This window comes from Salvelinus alpinus, chromosome 1 (assembly GCF_045679555.1).
Source record: "Salvelinus alpinus chromosome 1, SLU_Salpinus.1, whole genome shotgun sequence".
Taxonomy (NCBI): domain Eukaryota; kingdom Metazoa; phylum Chordata; class Actinopteri; order Salmoniformes; family Salmonidae; genus Salvelinus; species Salvelinus alpinus.
Genome location: NC_092086.1, coordinates 50,158,840 through 50,175,155, shown reverse-complemented (window position 1 = coordinate 50,175,155; position 16,316 = coordinate 50,158,840). Strand labels below are relative to the sequence as shown.

The window sequence follows — 16,316 nt, the reverse complement described above, 5'->3', positions numbered from 1 at the left end:
GCTTGCTGTTCAGGGTTTGAGGCTGGGTTTCTGCACTGCACTTTGTGACATCGAATGATGTAAAAAGGGCTTTATAAATAAATGTGATCAATTGATTTATTTACATAGGTTAGTGAAATTTAAGAGAGGCCTATCAGGAGAAAGGTCTACCCATAGTAAACCAACAGTACAACTAGGACAGAAAGAGCAGGATTATTAGTCCTAAAATTGGGAAAAGTTACTGTCGAGCAGAGCTAAGAAAGATTTGGCAGTTTCTCCCCCATGCCCAAAACCTGGCACGCTCCTATACACACAGCTGGTCAGCACTACTCAGAACTTTTGTTTGACTGTATGTGGTTTGGGTTGTGGACCATTCTTGATACACACGGGAGACTGTTGAGCATCAAAAAGCCAAAAGCGTTGCAGTTCTCGACACAAACCGGTGTGCCTGGCACCTACTACCATACCCTGTTCAAAGGCACTTCAATCTTTTGTCTTGCCCATTCACCCTCTGAATGGCACACATACACAATCCATGTCTCAATTGTCTCATGGCTTAAAACTTGTCCCCTTCATCTACACTGATTGAAGTGGATTTAACAAGTGGGATTAATAACGGATCATAACTTTCACCTGGATTCAGCTGGTCAGTCTATGTCATGGAAAGAGCAGGTGTTCTTAATGTTTTGTACACTGAGTGTAATTACAATTTAAAAGGCCAAACTGATCTTAGATCAGCACTCCTACCCTGAGATGATTTCTGAATATGGGCCCAGAAGTTTGCTACATGGCAAATACGAGTCTATTTCCATACAAGGATACATTTGGCAATTACATTTTTTATTTTACACATCATACACAACTATTGTACCTATAAAAATATATTATTTGTACAATTTGAAGGCAATGAAAGAAAAAAAATTCTAGAAGAAATTATCTGTAAAAACAATCTTTATTGTTTATTTTAAAAATCATTATTGAAGAAAAAAAGTTTTGTTTGAAAAACACCACTGGTCAAAAAAAAACCACTTCTGCTACATTAGACCTCCCAAAACACACCGAAACACACTTACACATAATAGAAAAAAGAGCGACTTTTACAAAAAAATACAAAGGATTGGTCTCACATACAGCACACAGGTTCTTCTCCTTTGTGATTCAGGTAGCATGGCCACAGTATTCCTTGGCAAAGCTACATGACAACCTGGCTGCATAGTAGCCTAACGTCGTCTTGGCAGTGACGCTGCCGTCATCACACTAACAGTGTTTGGTCTCTACAGCTTCATCCCAAATGGCACCCTATTCCCTATATATTGCAGTACTTTTGACCAGGGCCCATAGGGAATAGGGCGCTATTTGGGACGCAGCCTATATGGCAGTTCAGAGAAATACTTGGACAGAGGAGAACAGAGAGGCAGATCTTCATCAACACGGCTAGCTTAGAGAGCTGTTTGTATTCCAGCCTTGTTGGTCTCATATAGAACACTGTAAGGAAGGCTCTTGGAAGGAAGAGGTTGAAAATGAAACAGTAGGCTACAGTGTAACTGGAGAGACTAACTTCAGGTGTTTGGAATGCTGGGTGATCATTGGTAACTCGACATTAGTAAGTACTAGTAAAATACCAAATGAAAGTAAGTAATATTGTACTAAGGGGATGATAAATCCTTAGTTTAAAAGCTGTACCACCAGGGGGCACTCAATAACCAGACAGATAACATGTCAACCCAGTACTGAGAGAACCTTACACAGGTCCAAACTGGAGAGAACTAGAGACGGAGAAACACAGAGAAAATAAAGTGAAAAGAGTGCAGGTTTACACAGGGAGTTGTCAATAAATGGTATTAATTAATGGTGAGAATAATTGCTTCTCATACACATTGTGAAGGAGGGGGAACTCCAGTGGCTACAAGAGGAGCCCTCTTCACCAGACTCTGTCTCCATCAACCATCTCCCTGACCACTTTCATCTGATCAAGCCATGAACAGTCCCTCCACCTGGAAGATGCATGCACTCAAAGACTTGGCCTGGGTCAAATATAAAGTCACACACACATTAAACATCAGTGACCTTGGAGAGAAAATAGACAGACAATAGCCTTCAGGGAATTTGAACATCGACATTGTGATTGACCTTTTCATTATTATCCCTGCATTATGAAGCCATTGCATCATGATGTCATTGCATTAAAAGTCATTGTTTTATACTGTCTTTGTATTATGATGTCATTCATTGCATTATGATGTCATTGCATTATAAAGTCATTGTTTTATACTGTCTTTGTATTACAATGTCATTCATTGCATTATGATGTCATTGCATTATAAAGTCATTGTTTTATACGGTCTTTGTATTGCAATGTCATTCATTGCATTATGATGTCATTGTTTTATACGGTCTTTGTATTGCAATGTCATTCATTGCATTATGATGTCATTGCATTATGATGTCCATTCATTCTGATGCCAATGTATTATGAAGTCTGTGACTTTGCAGAAAGTCAGCCAGCAGATTATCTTGATCGAAATCTGGAATGGAAATCAGGATCACCAAGAGAATGGACGGGATATAAATAAATGGATCAGAAATCCCCCAAAAAGAGATGGTGATAACGATTTAGTAATTTTCTCAGCCCAATATCCTCTGGAAGACTTGCCTGGCTGCCCAGAACCCTTGCTCCGGCCAAACGCTACACCACGCCCACAGACGTTAGTTTCTTCTCCTCAATGAGTCTGGATCTGAGTATCTCCCCGACCCTTCACCGAATGCCAACACATTCGAGGCCATCTGATTGGTCCAGAAACCGATGGGTTGGACCAGAGCCAGAACACACGTGGGTAAAGCGGCGGTTTGAAAATTCCTCATGGACTCTGATTGGTTAGAGACGATCCAATCGCTGATGACTTTGTTTTGTACATTGCCCCACGTGCCCTTCGTCACCACAAACGACTTCAATGATGGCAGGCTCAGACTAAAGTATGCAGCGAACTACAGAATCATTTAGTGTGAGTCGTCAGGCTACCTGGAAGACGGGACAGTAGGAAGACAACAGAGAACAAGTGTCTGCTTCAGAACTGGAAGAGTTCAGAAACACTCGAGACTGTTTCAGAGAGTTGTGTCGGGGTCTTGTAGGTTAGACAGCAACAACCCAGACAAACAACTGCCCGCTGAAAAATCACCAATGCTCTTGACACACCTCTCCTCACCTGTCCACACTGACATATTACTACTGTAGGCTAGTCTCCTCCAGCTTGTGGGATTTTTAAAGGCACAACATGGTGTTGAAATATCCACAGAAAGACAGTATGACATCCCACTACCTCAGCCCTCCATTCAGGGCTGGCGCTGGTGTTTTCGGGACCACCCCTTCCCTCACTGACACATACACTACACGGATATGGGGCTCCGTCAGTGCTGGCTCAGGCCAGGGCTGGAGTGTGTGTGTGTGTGTGTTTGTCTATTTGTGTGTGTACGGGGTCAAATCCACACAGAAGGCTTGCCCACCCCTGACTTGCTACTACTGCTGTTGCTGCTGCTTCCAGTCCCTTCGCCACTGCTGCCCCCCTTGCCGTGTTTGAATCGGTGCTTGCGTTCCTTGTGAGGCTGCGGCTGAGGCTGCGGCTGGGTCTGGGTGATGTTGCTTCGGGGCTTGTCATCATGGTTGTCCCCCAGGTGTTCCTCTGCCCTGTGCTGCTGGCTGTAGGCCTGGATGGCTGCCTCTAGCTGGTCATGGGCATGCAGGATCATGTCCTTGTTGAGGGCCACGCGGGCCTCCCCTCCCGTGGGGAAATTGTCCTCGTTGCTTCCAAACTGCTGCTGCTCCTCCTGGGCGATGTTGGCCCGGTTCTGCTTGCACGCCATCTTGGCATTGCTCAAGTCCGTGTAAGGGATCTGTTCCGGCTTCACCACGATGTTGTAGCCCGGCGGAGCTGACGGGGCGTTCCAAGAGAACGGGTACCCCACGTACTCAGCACCCCCATCCCCCACCACCCCTCCCCCTGCGCCCGGCTCCGGCCCGGGCACCCCCACAGAGACCCCCACGCTGGGTCCCAGCAGCCCCAGCTGGTACTCGTCCTCCTGGGGCGGGCAGCGGCGACGGCGGATGATGTCACAGATGGTCCCGATGCCCAGGTGCAGCATCTCCCACACGTTGAGGGTGAGGCAGAGCACCGTGACGCCGTACATGATGCGCAGGAAGATGGTCTTCTCCGTGGGCCGCGACACGAAGCAGTCCACGCTGTGGGGGCAGGGCTCGAAGGAGCACACGAACACGGGAATCACACGGAAGCCGTACAGCAGGTACTGGCCCGCCAGGAAGCCTGCCTCCAGCGCCGTGCGAGTCACCAGCTGCAGCACGTAGATACGCATCAGCCCGTCACCCTGGATACGCCGCCGCCCGTCATGGCGTACCTTGGGCTTGGGCCGCGGGGCCAGCGGGTCGACCCGGCGAGGGGGCTCGGGCTCAGGCACCTCGTAGATCATAGGGTCATCCTCTTGGTCCTGGTCCTGGTCCTCCTCTATACCCCGGTGCTGCCGCGCCCCAAAGCAGATCTTCCTGGGCCTCCGGTGGGTGTAGCCACCTCCATCCCCTCCCCCTGTCTCAGTGGCCAACCCTCCCCCGCCCTTGTCCTCGTCCAGCCGGGCGATCTTGTTGACGGCGTAGCCCATGTACATTAGAGATGGCATGGCCACCAGGATGATCTGGAAGACCCAAAAGCGGACGTGCGATAGCGGCGCGAAGGCGTCGTAGCAGACATTCTCGCAGCCCGGCTGGCCCGAGTTGCAGATGAACTTGCTCTGCTCGTCATAGTAGATGGACTCTCCCCCGACGGCGGTGAGGACGATGCGGAAGACGACAAGCACGGTGAGCCACAGCTTCCCCACGAAGGTGGAGTGGTTGTGGATCTCCTCCAGCAGCCGCGTGAGGAAGCTCCAGCTCATTATGTCGCTGGACAGTGGGGCAGACAGGGTCCCGCACTCACCTGCTCACAGACTCTACATAGAGAGAGAGAGAGAGAGAGAGAGAGAGAGAGAGAGAGAGAGAGAGAGAGAGAGAGAGAGAGAGAGAGAGAGAGAGAGAGAGAGAGAGAGAGAGAGAGAGAGAGAGAGAGAGAGAGAGAGAGAGAGAGAGAGAGAGATACACAGGGGTGGATAAAAAGAGAAGGTGGAGGGAGAGATGGAGAGAGAGACAAAGAGAGATAAAGAGAGAGACAGGGATGGATGAAGAGAGAGGGTGGAGGGAGAGCGAGAGGGATAATGAAGAGAGAGAGAGAGGGGAGAGAGGTGAAGAGGGAGTGATGAAGACAGAGGGATGAGAGAGAGGGGGAGAGAGAAAAAGAGAGAATTAGTCAAATATGAAAGGAGATTATACATAATGTACTGTCTACCAACATGTCTCAAAGAATTCGAAGGAAGAGCAAAGAAGTACGAGCGCACAATATCTTATCATGAAAGCGGATGAGTGAGAGGATTTTGACAGAGAATGTAGAGATAGTCGAGTTAGACCAATGAGCTTCGCTTCTTCAAGTTCAACAGCAGGAGTCACAGATGAATTACGGAGAGGAGAGGAGCCTAAATCCAAACAAGTGTTCTCTCTGAAATTGAGACAGACTGCAATCTCCACATGTATTAGATCCATTATAGTCTCTGGTATCCCCCTAAAGAATACCCGTTCCAACCCAACAACACAGTTTCAGCACGGTGAAATAAATGGGGGTATTTTGAGGGGCTGTAGGATATCAAACCAAACAATAGGATATCAAACCTAAGAAAAAGATGCTCAAGTGTAGCAGAGAGGAGCCAAAATAATCCCAATAGGAACTGAGCTATCACAGAACACATTTTACACACACACACACTCTCTCTCTTTTGGAGAATAAATCCTCTTAGTGATCCGTCCTCTGTGTGAGGTGCAGATTGTGTTGACTTAACGGTGCTGTTCTGGTGTGTAAATGGCATTGTGGAGTGTAGTGTGGTGTGGTGTTGTGTTGTGTTGTAGTGCTGTATTAAAATGGATGTGTGTGTGGGAGAGATGAAGCCTGTCTATGTAGGTTAGCCGTGGGCTCCAGGCAGCCAGTCCAACTGCACCAGTTAAACCAGCAGGCGGCCTGGCCAAAACAAGTGGAGCACGGAGTCACACCGCAGACCCACATTAGCCAAGGCACTGGAGCAAAACCCCAACCCTCCTGCCTGATCCCAGGGGAGTGGTGGGGGGACAGGTGTCCAGAGCCAGGTTGCCTTCTGCACAGAGTGACACCTCCACCAAAAGAAATATATATATTTCACTGCTAAGTAGCTCCAATGGTGCATGGCTCATTGTGAGTCGGACTGAAAGGTAAACCCAACCATGAAATAAGAGCTTAGGCTGAGGTTTGAAAGGAGCTCCACAGCGCCTTCCTCCCCCCTCGCAGGTTGGGAGCTCAGATAGAGGGAGGCCAATACAGGTCTGCTGAACGCTGGAGGGAGTGGAGGCTTGGCTGTTAGTAGACATACCGTAGGGTGTGTCCTAAATGGTACCATATTCCCTACATAGTGCACTACTTTTCACCAGGGCCCATAGGGAGGCTGGAGCTGGAGCTCCTCAGACCCCTGGTTAGTGTCTCCTATAGTGTGAGAGGAGAGGAGTGAGAGGAGAGGAGCAGGAAGGGAGTGAGAGTTAGAGATGGGAATGTTTGAAGCTGCCTGCCTGGACTCACTATAAAACATGTGCAGTATTGATCACTGTGACCATAAAAGGCCTGCCTGGGATAAGGGAGGTACTGTAGATGTCAGGAATGCTGTGCATACTGCTGTTTTAGAGTGTGTTTGTTTCTGTGCGTATGTGTGTGAGTGTGTGCGTGTGTGTATGTGTGTGTATGTTCCCACAAGTGTGTACTAGAACTGCTGCACATAAACAGGAGTGTTTTTAACACCAGTCTCACATTACAGTAGTACAGTAACACTGTATATATATATATAATACTTTTTCCCCTCCCAAAACAGAAAAGTGAGTACTGCACCAGTGTTAACACTTCCTACCCGACATGTATGAATAGGTATCATGAGGACATATTGAGAGTGAGGAGCTGACATTAACACATAGAGCCATTAGGCAGTTTGTCCTTCAACCGTCTGGACTCTTGTCTGGCTCTGGCCTTTCCTCTCCTGCATGACATCATTAAACACACCGTCTTTGTAGAACCCTCACTGTTATCCCTCTGCTATCTGTTATCCCTCTGCTATCTGTTATCCCTCTGCTATCTGTTATCCCTCTGCTATCTGTTATCCCTCTGCTATCTGTTATCCCTAGACACACTTAGACACATACTGTACATTCACCCAGTCCAAGGCTAATAAACGGCACTAAGTGACTTGTAATTTACAGTACAGTGTGACACAGACGGGGATCTTTTCATCTGAGGAAGACGTCACTGAGGATCCGTCAGATGTCATTGAATAAAGCCTGAGTGTATGAACATAAGTATGTCTGCCTGTTTTTTCTTCTTCGAGTGCTCCAACACCTGTTAACCATACATTTGTTCTTTTTGGAAGTTTCTGCTGTGTAAGCCCAGTCCAGTTTTCTGTTTCTTGAATGTGCATTGTGCGTCTCTTATCTGTCAGCGCCAGCTGTGGCAGAGGGGGATCTCGAGTGACACCTGTCATTGAGTCATCACCGTGTGAAAGGAAGATCTGGGTAACAGACCCCTGGATGTTAACATGCTGTCTCTCTGGAATGGGAAGGTGTGAGGATTCGAATGTGTGTGTGTGTGTTATATCTGTGTGTAGGTGTGTGTTTGTGCATGAGGAGGAAAGTGAAAGTGAACAAAGTGTGTGTGTGTGTGTGTGTGTGTGTGTGTGTGTGTGTGTGTGTGTGTGTGTGTGTGTGTGTGTGTGTGTGTGTGTGTGTGTGTGTGTGTGTGTGTGTGTGTGTGTGTGTGTGTGTGTGCGTGCGTGCGTGCGTGTGTGGTGTGAGCTAGAGGTGGAATACGTGTATGTGTGACTGTGAAAGAGTTACACAAAGTGAATGCGAACAGAGAGACCATGTTCGATGGCACCATGTAAGATGGCACATGTTAAACGGCACCATGTTAGATGGCACCATGTTAAATGGCCAGAGTGTCCTCTGCCTTGCAGTCAGGATTAGCCTCTTCCTGCACTCCCAGGCCTGGAGCGCCATGGAAATAACTAGCAGCCTGGGGCCGTCATACCACCAGCTGCCCATGCGAGAGCCTCCAACATGGGCACGTCTCCAGCTGCCTCCCCCTACCATCCTACCACCCCCTACACCCTGGCCTTCCCTTTCTCAATCATTCTAGCAGAAAATACCCCTAACCTTTGAACGTGTTTTTGAACTTTTCTAGTCCGGATCAATGATTTTAAAGCCACAGGCAGACATGTCACAGACCATGCAATAGTGTATCATCATTCTGTACGCACTCCTCTTATATCAACTCCACAACACTCGTAGCATAGCTCAGAGCCAAACAGACAAACTAAGGCCCAAATGAGAGGGGTTAGGAGCAAGGTCAGATGGGTTAGGGCTGAGTCCTAGGGGATAGTTGGTTACATAACCTAGTTTCATCTCTACCACACACTGCGCAGACTCTGTGCAAATCACCCCGCTGGTGATGATGCACTTTCTACGATGCGTCATAATGCAACCATGCCACTAGATTCCCTGTTATGGACACGCACCACCGCCATCGTATCATACCCCGCATTGAACAAGTCTGGATGGACTGACCGACAGACATTTGAAAGCCCAGACTCCATCCTCATACACAACAGATTCTGGACCATCTGTGCATCCCAACAGACAGAGCAGAGCAGAGTGTCCTGGTGAGGACTGAGGGGACAGCTGTGTCTCAATGTCACCTCAGCAGCCAGAGAAACACTGGTCCTCCTGGGGAGCATGGAGCTGGATGTAGGGGCAGGAGGTAGCATGGGGCTGGATGTAGCATGGGGCTGGATGTAGGGGCAGGACAGGGGAGCATGGAGCTGGATGTAGGGGCAGGAGGTAGCATGGGGCTGGAGGTAGGGGCAGGACAAGGAAGCATGGGGCTGGAGGTAGGGGCAGGACAAGGAAGCATGGGGCTGGAGGTAGCATATGGCTGGAGGTAGGGGCAGGACAAGGAAGCATGGGGCTGGAGGTAGGGGCAGGACAGGGGAGCATGGAGCTGGATGTAGGGGCAGGACAAGGGAGCATGGAGCTGGAGGTAGGGGCAGGACAGGGAAGCATGGGGCTGGAGGTAAGGGCAGGACAGGGGAGCATGGGGCTGGATGTAGGGGCAGGACAAGGGAGCATGGAGCTGGAGGTAGGGGCAGGACAGGGAAGCATGGGGCTGGGTAGGGGCAGGAGGTAGCATGGGGCTGGATGTAGGGGCAGGCCAGGGAAGCATGGGGCTGAAGGTAGGGGCAGGCCAGGGGAGCATGGGGCTGAAGGTAGGGGCAGGCCAGGGAAGCATGGGGCTGAAGGTAGGGGCAGGACAGGGGAGCATGGGGCTGGAAGTAGGGGCAGAAAAAGGGAGCATGGGGCTGGATATGAGGCAGGACAAGGGAGCATTGGGACCAGGGTTGGGGTCAATTCCATATGAATTCCAGTCAATTCAGAAAGTTAACCAAAGGCTAGATTCAGTCCGTAGGACAGAAGATCTGTGTTGTAGCGTGGTTGAAATGTAAATGTAATTTCCAATTGAGCCAGCATATGCAGCATTCACCGTGAAGGCAGTATCCATGTACACGGAAGCATTGCCTTTAACGCTGATCTTCTGCACTACAGATTGAATCGAACCCTAAATTCCAATTCGATATCTTACTCATTGAAAAGCATAGAAGAGAATTGGAATAAGAATGTCAGTGTACTTCCTGAATTGAATGAGATTGAAATGGATTTGTCCCCAACCCTGTCCTAAGGCAGGCCAGCTGAGCATGAGGGTGGTGTCTCCATGTGTGGATGGGATGGAAGGAGAGCCCAGTGAGAGGGAATGTGTTTGTGTCACAGGATATACTGTATCCAGATATATCCTACATGGGTGTTGTTGAGCAGTGGATAGGCTGCATTAGACAAATAACTACATAGAGTCACCATAAACTGTCAACTAAACTGACATGAAGAACAACCATTTATCTGATGCATGTTTATTCTCTCTCTCTCTCTCTCTCTCTCTCTCTCTCTCTCTCTCTCTCTCTCTCTCTCTCTCTCTCTCTCTCTCTCTCTCTCTCTCTCTCTCTCTCTCTCTCTCTCTCTCTCTCTCTCTCTCTCTCTCTCTCTCTCTCTCTCTCTCTCTTCTTTCCCCATGGCAGTACACGTCTCTTGCACTTTCTCTCTCTCTCTGTCTCTCTCTGTCTCTCTCTGTCTCTCTCTCTCTCTCTCTCTCTCTCTCTCTCTCTCTCTCTCTCTCTCTCTCTCTCTCTCTCTCTCTCTCTCTCTCTCTCTCTCTCTCTCTCTCTCTCTCTCTCTCTCTCTCTCTCTTCTTTCTTTCCCCATGGCAGTATATTGTGTCTCTCTCACTCTCTCTCTCTTGTGTTATTTCTCTCTCAAGGTTGAATTGACACTCACCCCCAAAGGGAACGAGAGACTTTACATTTGTTTGTCTACATGAACTGCCGCTGGGGACTGCATATTCACACACAAGCACACACATAAATACACACACACACGCACCCACACAGACACACACACACACATGCACACTGCTACTGTGTGCGTTAGAAGGAAAATGTGGGCGGGCAGTTGGATAATGAACATAAATCCACAGTGAGTTGTGAGGGGGAAATAGTGATTGTCTCTCCAGTTGGGGAGGGAAGACTTCACAGAAGTGAAAGTGCTGTAGCATGAAGCCTATATACACAAAACAGCACGGTCCCAGCCTGGTGAACACATCCATTCCTCCTTCCATCCCTCCTTCTCTTGCTCCTCCTCCTAATTAAAAGCACACTGTTGGAGCTCGCCATGGGAGAGCCAGTCTCTCTCTCAGGCGACATGTGACACTAACAGGAAATCAAAGGAGACTTCCTTTTGTCTTTGCCGTTCCCTCTTCTCCCCCTTCCCTTCTCCAACTCGTCACATCTCATTCTTCTTCTCTCCCTTCCCTTCTCCAACTCGTCACATCTCATTCTTCTTCACCCCCTTCCCTTCTCCCACTCGTCACATCTCATTCTTCTTCTCCCCCTTCCCTTCTCCAACTCGTCACATCTCATTCTTCTTCTCCCCCTTCCAATCTCCAACTCGTCACATCTCATTCTTCTTCTCCCCCTTCCCTTCTCCCACTCGTCCCAACATCTCATTCCTTAACCCATGCCAAATCTCCCTCAGGTTCATTCCTGTGTCCACTCCAAACTTCCATGTCCTAATTGTCACTACCATATGGGGAGCTGGCAGTCGATGTCTGATTGTACGCCCCAAATCAGAAACATGCTTCAGCACATGTAAAACACACACCTTCCACACACAAGCAACACACACACGGACACAAACCGACACACACAGCTCTGTTTTATCCATACTGACCTCCCTCTCTGCATCTGAGGATGGTGGTTGGGGACCATGCTGAGGGGACTGTTCTTGTTGTAAGGGTCAGTGCCAACCTGGCCTCTCTACGTCATTCAAGATTCACCTCCAGAGTTCAGTGTAGTAAAGACTTTGCCCGCCTCACACGCACACACACACATGCATATGCACAAACGCACACATGGCACCAGCCAGCACACACACGCACACACACACGCACGTACACACACACACACACACACACACACACACACACACACACACACACGCGCGCGCGCGCGTACACACACACACACACGTGCGCGTACACACACACACCATAGTAATTTGCTAGACTGACAGCAAGGATGGCATCTGTAAGAGATAACCCCTTTAAATTGGTATTTTTAGGTTCATGTGAGAGAGCCATCTTCTAATACAGAGTCCTAACACACATACACTATGCAGAGTAGAATGTCCAATATGGTGTGACAATAATGAACACCAGAGTAAAGTCTTATGAGGACGGAGAGGGAGGGAGAAAGAAAGAGAGGGGGGGAAGATAGAAGGGGAGAGAGAAAGAACGAGAGGGGGGAAGATAGAAGGGGAGAGAGAGGGAGAGAGAAAGAACGAGAGGGGGGAAGATAGAAGGGGAGAGAGAGGGAGAGAGAAAGAACGAGAGGGGGGAAGATAGAAGGGGAGAGAGAGGGAGAGAGAAAGAACGAGAGGGGGGAAGATTGAAGGGGAGAGAGAGGGAGAGAGAAAGAACGAGAGGGGGGAAGATAGAAGGGGAGAGAGAGGGAGAGAGAAAGAACGAGAGGGGGGAAGATAGAAGGGGAGAGAGAGGGAGAGAGAAAGAACGAGAGGGGGGAAGATAGAAGGGGAGAGAGAGGGAGAAAGAAAGAACGAGAGGGGGAAAGATGGAAGGGGAGAGAGGATGGAGCTCAAAAGGTCATTCACATCTGTGTGATTTAATGTTAGTGAGCACAGACCCAACCAGGACTGTTGGAGGCCGCTGACTGGGGGAGGAAGTTGTTTTCTTCTAGCCAGCGGCTGGCTGGGGGAGGAAGTTGTTTTCTTCTAGCCAGCGGCTGGCTGGGGGAGGAAGTTGTTTTCTTCTAGCCAGCGGCTGGCTGGGGGAGGAAGTTGTTTTCTTCTAGCCAGCGGCTGGCTGGGGGAGGAAGTTGTTTTCTTCTAGCCAGCGGCTGGCTGGCTGGGGGAGGAAGTTGTTTTCTTCTAGCCAGCGGGGATTGCAATGGTAAATCCTTAAGGCAATACACACAGGATTTCTCTCCTTCTTGGTTACTCTATCATATCTGAGCTAGGGGGTTTGGATTAGCCCCTTTGTCAAATGTTCAGGAATATTCTAAATCCCTGCATAGCTAGTAGAGGAATTCTTATCATGTCTCCTTGCCTGTTTTTTTTGTCTAAGCACCAACCAATAACCCTGGGAGTGGATCAGACGGATATGTAAGAATGTCTGCCAAAAATGACTATACACAGCTGGGTTTAAACTGAGCCGGTTATCAGTGTTTATGATCACACATTACAAAGAGCTGACTTCATGTTCTCAGACAGTTTTCTCCGCATATCTAATGCAAACATACTGCTAGAGGCCTATATACCTCAGTTACACATTGATATACAGGTAACTGCCAAAATAAAGGAAACACCAACATAAAGTGTCTCAATAGGGTGTTGGGTCACCACGACCCAGAACAGCTTAAATGCACCTTGGCATAGATTCTACAAGATTCTGGAACTCTATTGGAGGGATGAGACACAATTCTTCCACAAGAAATTCTCAGGCGCTGCTCCGGAATCTCCCGTAAGTGTTCAATTGGGTTGAGATCCGGGGACCGAGACAGCCATGGCATATGGTTTACCTCATTTTTATGCGCATCAAACCATTCAGTGACCACTCGTGCCCTGTGGATGGGGGCATAGCCACGGTAGCCAAAATAATGGCCTGACCAGCATTTTTATACATGACCCTAAGCATGATGGGATGTTAATTGCTTAATTAACTCAGGCACCACACCTGTGTGGAAGGACCTGCTTTCAATATACTTTGTATATCTCATTTACTCAAGTGTTTCCATTATTTTGTCAATTACCTGTACATACTTATAGTTAACACAGTCACTCTCTCGCTCTCTCTCTCTCTCTCTCACTCACACACACTCGCACTAGCAAGGATGTACAGACACACACACACACAAAAAACACAAGACCCCAAAACACAACAGTTTATTCCACAGTGGAGAGAAGATGGATGGGGGGACCCTTATTTGGGCCTAATGTTTTTACTATGAGACACCAAGAATAACACAGATCTTTCTCCTTAGAGGGTAAACGTGGATACAGTGTTGGACAACCTCTGACCTTTTCTAAGAAAAGCACAGTCTCCCATCCGGTCAGATATATTGGACCGCGGTCCAAGTGGGGAATCAGGGTGGAGAATGCGGACGTCTTTGGAGAGATGGATGGAGACATTTGGGGGAGGAGGAAGGAGGGAGAAGGGTCAGCTTCTCTGTGTTCGTGGGAAAGTAGGCCTACAGATTGTGAGGAATTCTGTATTTTACAGCATCCAAAAGGAAGTGAAGGCAACTATGAAGCTGTTCCATATGTTTGTTAGTTGAACAATCTCTCAGGCTGTCCTTCCCCTCTCTGGGGCTGAGTGGCACTGTAGGCATCTGGGATTTCTCCTCAACTTGAGAAAAAAACACTACACGTGTAAACAAACTGTCCGACTCTATTTTGCCAAGAGCTCCAGTATTAAATGAACAATAAAATACTGTATCTCCTCAAGAGCTCCAGTATTAAATGAACAATAAAATACTGTATCTCCTCAAGAGCTCCAGTATTAAATGAACAATAAAATACTGTATCTCCTCAAGAGCTCCAGTATTAAATGAACAATAAAATACTATTTTGCCAAAGGCTCCAGTATTAAATGAACAATAAAATACTGTATCTCCTCAAGAGCTCCAGTATTAAATGAACAATAAAATACTGTATCTCCTCAAGAGCTCCAGTATTAAATGAACAATAAAATACTATTTTGCCAAAGGCTCCAGTATTAAATGAACAAGTAAACAAACAAAAGGTCTCACACATACAGTCTGGTTCTTTCTTTCACAACAAACATGCGCACGCGCGCGCGCACACACACGCGCACGCACGCACACACACGCGCACACACACACACACACACACACACACACACACACACACACACACACACACACACACACACACACACACACACACACACACACACACACACACACACACACACACACACACACACACACACACACGCACGCACACACGCACGCACACACGCACACACACAAACAAACAAAAGGTGCAACAAGGTGAAATAGGGAGGCGACATACCCACATTCCTAGCCCAGTCAGCCTCTCCTTTGTCTCTGAGCCTGTTTCTGTGTTTCCTCTGCAACTCTATTATCTCCTTAATGTTAATATTCAGTCTCCTTTAGCGACTCCTTAAACTAACCTGAGCTGGCGTCCCAGTGCCCCGGCCTAATCCCAAGCGCACTAAACAACACAAATCACAGATGACCCCGGAGCCATGTGCTTAAACAAGGAAGCAGTGTGTATGTCTAACCAAGTGTGAGGCGCTGATGAAAGAGAGAGGAGAGAGAGCATCCCGTCTCTCTGAGGCAAACACAATGTTCCCCACTTTACCCTTCATCTCCTCAGAACTGGGTCATGGATGGGGGTGGGGTTCTATGGTAAATCCCCCTGAAGAAGAGGGGGGTAGACAGTGATATGGGTGGGGGAAGAGGTGGTAAGAGAGAGGGTATTGGAAGAAGGTAATATATGTAAGCGGTATAATTGCTAACCGTCCGCGGGAGAAGGAGTGACCTTGTACAATCTATTAGAATAGACAGTGTATGGGGGGAAAATACTTCTTGATTAGAATGGTAGGGTACAGTAAGTGTCCAGACAGCAATTAATATTAGCAATTAATATGAATAAAATAAGCATTTTCATTCTTCCAATGTCTCTTCTCTCCATCCCTTCCCATCTTCAAACCTTCATAGAGTTATAATCATTCCCTGCTGAGAATAATAATAAGTATTTCCTTGGTATTGTAGGAATCCACTCACCAGTGGTTCCGGTGTAGCGTAAATGAGAGTTAAGGGCTATCTCAACTCTGTTCTTATCTCTCTGTTGAGAGTGGACAGATTCCTATCACCACATTTCACAGCATCTCACCCGGAAAGAAAAATCGCTGGGTATTAGCATTCAAATCGCATCTCACAAATCCACAGCCTATTTAAAATGTGGACTCTGTCTAGTAACCTTGTTTTTTAAGTGGTCACTTGTGACTGGTCTTGGTTAGTTTGCCAGGTTTATTTATAAATAATTATAATTGATAAATGTATTATCTATTAAATAAAGGCACAACAATATAATGGTACAGAAAACCATTACCTTTAAATACCTATACTCAAGTATGCAGTTCTAAGTTTATATCTTATACATCTAATTACTTTATTAGATGCATACTTTAACCATACCATAAAACTGTAATTTCATGGAAGCCTTTAAACACCAAAAGCTTTCCTGAGATTCTTGTCTGTAATTAGTGTGAAGGAAATGAGTCGACCTGGGGGTGAAGTGAGGCTAGGAGCACTATCAGCCTGCACTGTAAGCACACACTTACACACACACACACACACACTTACACACACACACACACACACACACACACACACACACACACACACACACACACACACACACACACACACACACACACACACACACACACACACACACACACACACACACACACACACACACACACACACACACACACACACACACACACAGGAAA

General features: G+C 47.7%; 1 protein-coding gene across 2 annotated transcripts in view; it reads right to left on the bottom strand.

The window, feature by feature from the left end:
• Positions 1–800: 800 nt before the first annotated feature.
• Positions 801–16,316, bottom strand: part of LOC139579289 (gap junction gamma-1 protein-like) — a 38,888-nt gene continuing 23,372 nt past the window's right edge. For both annotated transcript variants that reach the window (XM_071407838.1, XM_071407827.1), the window contains exon 2: positions 801–4,971. In XM_071407838.1, the coding sequence (XP_071263939.1) occupies positions 3,454–4,917 (1,464 nt within the window). In that variant the 5' untranslated portion in view covers positions 4,918–4,971 and the 3' untranslated portion in view covers positions 801–3,453. The remainder of the gene's footprint in view (positions 4,972–16,316) is intronic.